This window comes from Carassius carassius, chromosome 29 (genome assembly GCF_963082965.1).
Source record: "Carassius carassius chromosome 29, fCarCar2.1, whole genome shotgun sequence".
In the NCBI taxonomy this organism is placed as follows: domain Eukaryota; kingdom Metazoa; phylum Chordata; class Actinopteri; order Cypriniformes; family Cyprinidae; genus Carassius; species Carassius carassius.
Window position 1 is genome coordinate 3,981,818 of NC_081783.1, and position 11,014 is coordinate 3,992,831.

General features: G+C 38.2%; 1 protein-coding gene across 1 annotated transcript in view; it reads left to right on the forward strand.

Moving 5' to 3' along the window:
* Nucleotides 1-9,499, forward strand: part of LOC132109432 (coiled-coil domain-containing protein 69-like) — a 21,051-nt gene extending 11,552 nt beyond the window's left edge. The window contains exons 4-9 of the mRNA XM_059515490.1: nucleotides 1,351-1,438; nucleotides 1,627-1,700; nucleotides 1,840-1,941; nucleotides 2,025-2,144; nucleotides 2,487-2,584; nucleotides 8,872-9,499. Coding sequence (XP_059371473.1) covers nucleotides 1,351-1,438; nucleotides 1,627-1,700; nucleotides 1,840-1,941; nucleotides 2,025-2,144; nucleotides 2,487-2,584; nucleotides 8,872-9,031 — 642 coding nt within the window. The 3' untranslated portion in view covers nucleotides 9,032-9,499. The remainder of the gene's footprint in view (nucleotides 1-1,350; nucleotides 1,439-1,626; nucleotides 1,701-1,839; nucleotides 1,942-2,024; nucleotides 2,145-2,486; nucleotides 2,585-8,871) is intronic.
* Nucleotides 9,500-11,014: the final 1,515 nt, after the last annotated feature.

The following is an 11,014-nucleotide window of genomic DNA, read 5'->3' on the forward strand; positions in this document are numbered from 1 at the left end:
TACATGTAGCTTCATGTAGGCATTCAGGAACGAATAGTATTCTGATCCCAGATTATGTCAGCGGGTTATACACTTTAAAGCTGTCACAAGCAATAAAAACAAGACATGCTTTTATTACAGCATAATTGGGAACAAGGCCGATTCTGTGCGCTGTTGTTCAGGGTTTGGGAACGTGTGCTTTGGTGCATCTGTCCTTGTGCTAGCCTCTGACCAACAAAGCTAAACCTGTTTGCTGGGAGGGATGTTTATTGACTGCCCTGTAAAGATGACTGGTTTTTGTGTTTAACACAGTAGAGCACTGCTTGCTTTAACAAGAGAGAACAAAGATGTTTTTTAAGAACATTGCAGACTAATTTATTATGTAAAATTATTAACAGTTAAAGACACAATTAATGTATACATAAATATAATTGGGAACATTTCATAAAACATTAAATTTTGTATAAAAAGCTATGTATAAATAATATAACCTACCCCAACGAGAAACTGTAAAAAAAAAAAAAAAATTTTAAACTCTGTAAACTTCTATCAAATATCAAAGTGAAAGATCTTAAGTAAAAAGTATTTTTAGAAAAATAGAGAAAATATTATTGCATATCATTCTTTATAGAAGTTTCTTATTTTAAAGTGCCCCATTATGTTTTTTTTTTTTTTTTTTTTTTTGGAAATGACCTAACAAAGTTGTAACACAGCTCTAAGTGAATGCAAACATCCCGCAAAGTTTTAAATCTAAAAGTGCACCGTGTATAAAGTTATTGTCTCTCAAAAGAAAGAGTCGACTCTGAATCATTGAAACGAGTCTTTTTTTTTTTTTAAACGAATCCCAAACTGTTTCATGTTGCCGTTGCCCATCCACTTGATGCGAGCACAGACCTGGGCAAACTTTACATCAGTCGATTTTCACATTCGTCTGAATGAAAATGCAAATTGATTATTTGCCACTAGGTGCCGCTTTTGGAGCAGTAAAATAGCTGTTTGCCTGGTAACGCTGAATACAAAGTAGCTCTGCGCTCAAAAACTGTTTTATCAGGCATCACGGGCATGATGAAAAGAAAATGAGACCAATCACTGCTGATTAGCATCACGCAAAGTAGAAATTTTCATTCAAATTAATTGTTGAGCGAATCGTCTCGGAGTCCTTGAGCAAGTAAGGTAAAAATAAGTGCATATAAGACAATAAAGGTGTTTTTTGGCCTTGCATGCATGTCAACCTGTTGTTGAGGACTCCCAAAACTCTTTCATTACCCATAAAAGGGGTGCTTTAATTTGTACTACGTTGCCATCAGAATAGCCTTTGCTGCTGATAAGGGGTTAAATGATAAATAAATGTATAATTTCTTGTGTTAACAGGTAAAGACTGAGATAACCACTGATCTAAATGATCTTCATGAAAAACAGACGAGGAGCACCTTAGAGCAGCATCAGAGCGCAACAGAAGGTCAGAGCACAGCAGCACTGAAATACTTTTAGCTGACAAACAAATGTAATGTAACTTTGGCAAACACATTTTCTAAGAGCAATAAATGTGTCTCTGTGTGTGTATATATACACATATACTATATGAGAGAGAGAGAGAGAGATAATCTTTTGGTAAATAGTAATATTCAATAATTGTTTGCTTTGCAGAGCTACAGCGATTACACAGTGAAGAGAAGAATGTTTTAAATGAGTCTCATGCAGCAGCTGAGAATGCACTGAAGGTAAAACGCATCTCTTTGTAACCTCACTGAATTACCTTAATACATTTGATTGAGAGCTGATCTAATATACTTCCCACGTCAAGCTAGACATACCAGACTTGATTTTGAAGTGATTGGTCTGAACTTCCTATGAACTCAGGATCAGATTGAAGGGCTGACGTCGGAGCTGAAGCTGTTCAACGAGTTAAAGCACAGAGCACGGGAGTCCACGCTCAAGAGAGACCTTCAGAGAAACATTGAGGTTTGTTAGGAGAGTGGAGATCTGTTGGCAAAGCGTGCTTCAGATAGCTGCAGTTTTCAGCTGTATCGGTCTTTTCATCCCAGACTCATGGCAGCCCTGGTGCATTCTGGGAGCAGGAGCAGGAGAGTCTGTTATTTGTCATCGAAATGAAGCGTGAGCGTTTACAGGACCAGGGGAACAAGCTGCTGCAGATGGAAACACTGGTATGAAGTTTTATTGATAGTTATTGTAGGCCAGTAACTCATGATCTTCAGATTAGAGGTCAATCAATATGTATATTCAGTGCCAGATTCTTACATTTAAAAAAAAAAAAAAGTTTACATCCACTTTGTGTAAACAAGTCATCTGCTTAATGCACAGAAATAAGACCAGGTGCATTATTTGTGTATTCGTGTGTTTATTTGAATGTGGCAAATTGACCTATTTGTTTGCATAAAGAAATGCAGAAGTCACCAACTCAACTCAAACCAAAACCAATGTTTTTTTTTTCCAATATGTCAGCTATTTTGATAACTTCCTGCTTCTTGTTGTGTTGTGATTGTCAGGTGGAGAGGAATCTGTCGCTGGAGGATCAGCTCCTGCAGGCGCTCCAGCAGAGCGAGGACTACAGAGTGAGGATGGACAACTACCAAAGCCTCATACAGTACGTGTTAACATCAATCTGCCAACTAAGTATTTTAAAATAGTGAGCCGCATTTCCACCGCTGGAACTTTGGGCTGGTACTCGGTGTGTTTCCACCACAGGAACCAGGAACTAAATACAGTTCCTGGTAAAAAAAAAAAAAATGCCCCTCAGAAAGTCACTGCTGGCGAGGTGGTACTTTTTCAAAGTTCTGGAACTTTCGGGGGCGGGACTTGGGCGCTAAACATGCTGATTGGTTGAGTTCACGCAGCATTGTGATTTCAAACCACCATTTATTCTGATCGTGTTATCGTTATCGTGTCATGAAATTTAGTTTTAAAAGTATTTCAGGCGAGAATGTAGTTGTTTAAAACTCAAATCTGCGGTTTATTTATAAAGACAGCACCTATTTAAAAATGTTTCGCAGATTTCAGAGACGGTCAGCTCCACGCGATCAGCAGAGCTCAGTAATCATGTATCCGCCGAGAGCAGCCTCTACTCGGCTTGTCCTTCTGATGTGTGCTGCTGGCTCTGATGCCTCTTTAGTGGCTAAACATAAAATATAATTTGTTTTTGGTAAATCTAACAGGAAATCTTTGGTCTTTATTCAATTAATTTATTAATATGTTAAAATGAAAATAAAAAGAGACAATACTGTTTGATATAATATTTTGTTTTATTGTAATGTAGGCAATGTAGACCTACACATTTCTCTGAACTACATTTCTGTGGCTATAAATACGTTTAAATGAAAATGAAAGAAGGCAGTGGTGTTTGATATCATATTTGGTCTTATTGTAAATATACAGTGAGAAAAATTGCAGAAGTCAAGGCGAGCTGACGGATGTTATCAAGCACGCCGCTGTTTGCAGAATTACCGGACTTACGTTGTCCCATCTGCGGGAGATCACACTCCTGAGTCGAACTCACAAAGTCCAAAACTACCGAGGATGCAAGTCTGAAATTTGTGTGCTTTGTATTGAGAAACGGGAGCAGACCTACATCACCAATCTGTTTGCCTAATCTTCAAGGTACTCTTGACTTACTCAACTTTATTGTCCTTAAAAGGCAATTCTTTGTGTAGACAGCAGTACACACATTATAACAACGTGCACAGTAGCAACACAACACATACATTTATATGATGGACCGCGGTGGAAATGCAGAAAGCAACAGGTCAATGTCAATGTCACCTTTATTTATATAGCGCTTTAAACAAAATACATTGCGTCAAAGCAACTGAACAACATTCATTAGGAAAACAGTGTCAATAATGCAAAAATGATAGTTAAAGGCAGTTCATCATTGGATTCAGTTATGTCATCTCTGTTCAATTAAATAGTGTCTGTGCATTTATTTGCAATCAAGTCAACGATATCGCTGTAGATGAAGTGTCCCCAACTAAGCAAGCCAGAGGCGACAGCGGCAAGGAACCGAAACTCCATCGGCGACAGAATGGAGAAAAAAACCTTGGGAGAAACCAGGCTCAGTTGGGGGGCCAGTTCTCCTCTGACCAGACGAAACCAGTAGTTCAATTCCAGGCTGCAGCAAAGTCAGATTGTGCAGAAGAATCATCTGTTTCCTGTGGTCTTGTCCTGCTGCTACTCTGAGACAAGGTCTTTACAGGGGATCTGTATCTGGGGCTCTAGTTGTCCTGGTCTCCGCTGTCTTTCAGGGATGTAGAGGTCCTTTTAGGTGCTGATCCAGCATCTGGTCTGGATACGTACTGGATCCGGGTGACTGCAGTGACCCTCTGATCTGGACACAGACTGGATCTGGTGGCCACGTTGACCTTGGAACAAGAGAGAAACAGACAAATATTAGCGTAGATGCCCTTCTTCTAATGATGTAGCAAGTACATAGGGTGTTATGGGAAGTGTTTCCGGTTCCGGTTTATCTAATTAATGCAGCCTAAAAATCCTTTTACGGATTTGGATAATAAAAGCATATTAGTATGTTATGTGTATGCAAGGTTAAAGAGATGGGTCTTTAATCTAGATTTAAACTGCAAGAGTGTGTCTGCCTCCCGAACAATGTTAGGTAGGTTATTCCAGAGTTTGGGTGCCAAATAGGAAAAGGATCTGCCGCCTGCAGTTGATTTTGATATTCTAGGTATTATCAAATTGCCTGAGTTTTGAGAACGTAGCGGACGTAGAGGATTATAATGTAAAAGGAGCTCATTCAAATACTGAGGTGCTCAACCATTCAGGGCTTTATAAGTAATAAGCAATATTTTAAAATCTATGCGATGCTTGATAGGGAGCCAGTGCAGTGTTGACAGGACCGGGCTAATATGGTCATACTTCCTGGTTCTAGTAAGATAATTAACTAGTTCTTTGGGGTCAAGTTGTGGTTTTTTGATGAGAGGATTAATAACAGCCAGTTTGAAGGTTTTGGGGACATATCCTAATGACAATGAGGAATTAATAATAGTCAGAAGAGGATCTATGACTTCTGGAAGCACCTCTTTTAGGAGCTTAGATGGTATAGGGTCTAACATACATGTTGTTGGTTTAGATGATTTAACAAGTTTATACAATTCTTCCTCTCCTATGGTAGAGAATGAGTGGAACTGTTCCTCAGGGGGTCTATAGTGCACTGTCTGATGTGATACTGTAGCTGACGGCTGAATGGTTGCAATTTTATCTCTAATAGTATCGATTTTAGAAGTAAAGTAGTTCATAAAGTCATTACTGCTGTGGTGTTGGGAAATGTCAACACTTGTTGAGGCTTTATTTTTCGTTAATTTAGCCACTGTATTGAATAAATACCTGGGGTAATGTTTGTTTTCTTCTAAAAGAGAAGAAAAGTAATCTGATCTAGCAGTTTTTAATGCTTTTCTGTAGGATATGTTACTTTCCCGCCAAGCAATACGAAATACATCTAGTTTTGTTTTCCTCCAGCTGCGCTCCATTTTTCGGGCTGCTCTCTTTAGGGTGCAAGTATGCTCATTATACCATCGTGTCAAACTGTTTTCCTTAACCTTCCTTAAGCGTAAAGGAGCAACTTTATTTAAAGTGCTAGAAAAGAGAGAGTCCATAGTTTCTGTTACATCATCAAGTTGTTCTGAGGTTTTGGATATGCTAAGGAATTTGGATACATCAGGAAGATAACTTAAAAAGCAGTCTTTTGTGTTAGAAGTGATGGTTCTTCCATACTTGTAACAAGAAGTAGAATTTACAATTTTGGCTATATGAAGTTTGCACAAAACTAAATAATGATCTGATATATCATCACTTGGCTGCATAATTTCAACACTATCAACATCAATTCCATGTGACAGTATTAAATCTAGAGTATTATTTCGACAATGAGTAGGTCCTGAAACGTGTTGTCTAACACCAATAGAGTTCAGAATGTCTATAAATGCTGATCCCAATGCATCGTTTTCATTATCAACATGGATATTAAAATCACCAACTATTAAAACTTTATCTGCAGCCAGAACTAACTCGGATGTAAAATCACCAAACTCTTTAATAAAGTCTGTATGGTGCCCTGGTGGCCTGTATACAGTAGCCAGTACAAACATAACAGGGGATTTATCATTAACATTTGTTTCTTTGGATAATGTTATATGAAGTACCATTACTTCAAACGAGTTATACTTGTAGCCTGCCCTCTGAGAAATCCTGAAAACGTTGTTATAAATTGAAGCAACACCTCCACCTTTGCCTTTTAGACGTGGCTCATGTTTATAACAGTAATCTTGGGGGGTGGACTCATTTAAAATAATGTAATCATCAGGTTTTAGCCAGGTTTCTGTCAAACAGAGTACATCTATATTATGATCAGTGATCATATTATTTACAAAAAGTGTTTTCGTAGAAAGGGATCTGATATTCAATAAGCCAAGCTTTATCATTTGTTTATCCATATTGCTTCTGTTTTTTATTTGTTGAACCTCAATTAAATTTTTAATCTTAACTTGGTTTGGACGTTTTTTGTATTTTCTAGTTCGGGGAACAGACACAGTCTCTATAGTGTGATATCTAGGTGAAAGAGTCTCTATGTGCTGAGAATTAACTGACCTCTGTGACGGGAGGCAGCTAGCAGACGGTCGGTTTAGCCAGTCTGTCTGCTTCCTGACCTGGGCCCCAGTTAGTCAAGTATAAACACTAAGACTATTTGCCATATTTCTAGAGAGAAGAGTGGCGCCACCCCAGGAGGGATGAAGACCATCTCTTTTAAACAGGTCAGGTCTGCCCCAAAAGCTCGTCCAATTGTCTATGAAACCTATGTTATTCTGTGGGCACCTGGACATCCAGCCATTGAGTGATGACAATCTGCTATGCATCTCATCACCACGGTAAGCAGGGAGGGAACCAGAGCATATTACAGTGTCTGACATCGTGCTTGCAAGTTCACACACCTCTTTAATGTTATTTTTAGTGATCTCCGACTGGCGAAGTCGAACATCATTAGCGCCGGCATGAATAACAATCTTACTGTATTTACGTTTAGCATTAGCCAGCACTTTTAAATTTGCCAAGATGTCAGGCGCTCTGGCTCCCGGTAAACATTTGACTATGGTGGCTGGTGTCTCTATATTCACGTTCCGTACAATAGAATCACCAATAACTAGAGCACTTTCATCAGGTTTCTCAGTGGGTGCATCACTGAATGGGGAGAACCCGTTTAATGTTTTGATCGGAACAGAAGAGCGGTGTTTTGACCCACGACTACGCTGCCTCACCGTCACCCAGTTGCCCTGCTGCTGGGGCTCTGTTTCCGGAACCGAACAATGTACAGGAATCCCTGAGCTAGACGCATCCAAAGCCGTATCTAGAGCCCTAACATTCTTACTGTCCTCAATTAAAGTTTGGATGCGTGTCTCTAATTCTGAAATCTTCTCTGTCAGCCTAACTATTTCCCTGCATTTATCACATGTGAATCCCTCATCAGCGACAGAGATAGGTAAACTGTACATGTGGCAAGAGGTGCAAGTAACAATGACGGGAGAAGCCATTACTCACCGTGCTTGATGAAATATTCTTACTGCGGTTGTTTGATGAACTTGTGAAAAAGTGGAGCGAGGGAGAGGAGAAAAGAAAACAGCGATAGGTTCGAATGAAAACGCTAATGACAAGCTAACGAGTGCTAACGCTCCAGGTCTGGGGGGAAAACAGTTCCTGTGAGAAGAAAAAACTAAACAAAAGAAGTTCCTGGTACAAATGTTCCAGGCAATTTTGGTGGAAACGCGGCACAAGTGTGTACTTCTTTCTGGGTGAAAACATTTGATAAGAGTAAATATATAAGAGCTTAATATGCATTTTAAGAGGTTGATCCTCTCAAAATGTATAAACACTGACTGTGCTTTTATAGTGTTTGGGGCAGGAATATTTGTCTGTCCCGCCAATGGCTGGAATTATTGCAATTCTGTTTAGGAATGTAAGTAGCACATGCAGCATCTCTTAAATTTTACAAGGGTTTCATGAAGATTCGATATGGCAATGGAATAGACTGATATATTTTATTTAATTTAGTTTAACCCTGCAAACCTGATATATGAAATAATAGTAAGAAATTAAGGGAACAGTTTATTGACCCTTTAGATAAAAAATTTTTTAGTCCTAAAAAAGAAATGCTAACTTTACATTTTTTTTATCGTATTTGATACATCAGGCTTGTATGGCTCATATAGTATGATATACTAGAATATGGAGCTCACACTAAAGCAAGACTTTGTGCTGGTGTTGTTGTGTAGCTAAAAAGCATGTAATGTAAATCAGTGAGATCTTTATAACCGTATAGTACTTCAGTAGGACTCCTTGCATAAAATGCATATAAATACTAGTTTAGATTCCCCAGTAATATGTTTTATGATTAAAGCTTTGTTGTTTTTATCGTGGAGGGGGCAAAACATAATGACATGCAAATAAATAAATGTTCCTCAAAAGCCTGATGCATCATATTTGATATATTTTAACGATTTTTGCAAAAAAAAAAAACAAGAATAGCAAAAATAATAAAAAAGCAAGTGTTCATTTGACTGAAATCTGTGCCTCAAATATGATACAGTAGGCTTTCGCTTGCTAGTCTCCATCTTGCTATTGTCCAAATATATAATAAAAAGCTTTAAGTTTTCCTGGAGTTTTATTCTTGCACTGATAGTGTCAGAGTGAAGGTCTTTCATCTCAAATGCTTGTATGTGGCGCCACCTGGCGTTGTAGATGCAGGACTGCCCAGTTATGAGTTTGAAATTTTAATAGACTGAATGCATGAGTCTACATAAAATAAAGACTTATTTTTTTTCTTGATATAATATTATTTTACACTTTCCATAAACTCTTGTCATCCTCTTTCAGACAACTGTCCAAGGAGCAGAACGAGCTGCAGGAGGCGCTAGAGAAGCAGGCTCTGCAGAACCAGAAGCTCAGCCAGGAGAAAGAAGAGCTGCTCTTTAAACTCATACACCGCAGAGACTCATGCTCCTCCTTCCACCTTCCTTCTGTCATCCCCAGCTGACTGCAGCATCACTGTATCCTCACCCCGCCTGGCCTTGGTGCCTTCACAGTGATTTTTTTAATGCCAGTTCATTATGGAGAGTGCTGTGAGCATGCAGTGCTGATATGGACTTAATCACTGCATTTATCATCTTAACTGGCCAAACAAATGTTTTTGTACATTTTTGTTTGAAGAGACGTTTCTTATCAGTTTTTGGTTGCTTTTGAAAATAGCTGTGGATCTATGCAGTTAACTCATGTTAAGTATTTTTGTTGTTGTACAAGGTGTACTAGCAGTTCTTCCCATTTTTGATATCGGTTTTATTATTATTTTTATTTCTTTCCAGGAAACAGCAGGTATTGTTAGTAAATAAAAAACGTTATATTTTTTCCTTAAGGCATTATTGGAGCCAGAGCACTTGGACGTGTACATGAATATCTGGGATCAGATGCACTTGCACTTTTATCAGTGTTTTATTTGTTGGAGAGATACTGGGCTTTTGGTGATTACCAGTATGCTTTCATTCTACACTTTGCACACAGTATTTCTGTTTTTTTTTTTTTTAATCCTTCTGCTTTTCAGTGGTAGGTAAAGTACCAGGGTCCTATTGGATAAAATCTAGTCATTTTAGCTCAGGCAAACGTGTATTTCAAGAAGAGTCTAGTCTAGCCATGTTCTGTTTTGTCACTCGGGCAAACCCAAGCTTTAAAAGAATAATCTTAAAATTCTGAACAATCCCAGTATGATCTTTAAAGTTATTGAATAATTCAAAGGAATAGCTCACACAGAAATTAAGAGAAAAGTGGACAAATTATCATTGCATCACTTGCTCACCAATGGATCCTCTGCAGTGAATGGGTGCCGTTAGATTAAGAGTCCAAACAGCTGATAAAAACATCACAATCCACACCCCTCAAGTACATCAGTTAACGTCTTGTGAATTTAAAATGTGTGCTTAAAATAAACAAAAATCAATCATTAAGGCATGTTAGCTTTTAATTTGGAGGAAACATTATTATGCATTATCAACTTTTATTTTGGCTGAAAGCAACAGTTTATTATTGTGATGTTTTTATCAGCTGTTTGGCCTCTCATTCTGACGGCACTAATAATTGCATTAATTTGTTTTTTCCGGTTTTAAAAGCATGAGTGGTAAACAGGTTGCCTTTGTGTCCATTTTTTTTTTTTTAATCTCCCCCTTTTTGTAAGATATTGTGAATTATTGTAAATGTTCTGCCATGTATATGTTTACTTCTGCATCATTGCCTTTGGTTTAAGTTGTTTCTTGGAAAAATCAAGCAATAAAAGCTGCATCAGAGGGTCTGTATGTGAAGTTCTGCACAGTTATTCCAGAACAAAATCGTTTAACCAAAGAACTGCTTTGGGAAAATCCCACACCAATTACTCCAGATGTGACAATTTATGTATTCAGCAAGGGTGGTCATGGCAGATCACCTGTTTTTTCACAGTCTTGGTTTTCCTAAATGAATAACAGGTTAAATTAAATTAGGCTTTCAAGATTAATGAAATGAATGGAATTCAGACATCAGAAGGCTTGCCAATGTCTTAGATGTTAATACACAGGTTTGGACTCTAGGGGGCGCAAGGACTCCAGATTAAAACAGGCGTGGGAATTTTTGTTATACTTGTTTTGACAAGTTTTGAAGTTGTCTGGGTGTTTCACCTCGGCCTGTCAATATGTTTTGAATTACAGCTTCATGAAAGTCATTCTTCAGTCAATTTGTTAGTATGTCAGTGTGCCTGATGTTAGAATAGTCTGTTCCAGACTGAAGCCATTAATATATTAATTTAGCCATTTAAAAGTATTGTTTATTGATATTTCCCTTTCCTTTTTGGCCCACAAATTGACTTTGCCTCTCATGTATAAGGTCACTCACCCAACAACTTTCACTGTTGCATGTAATGAGACACTGATTGTTGGGTGTCTCTCATGACAAATAAGAGCATGAAGTCCAGCTGATTGACAGACTGAGACGTTTGCCC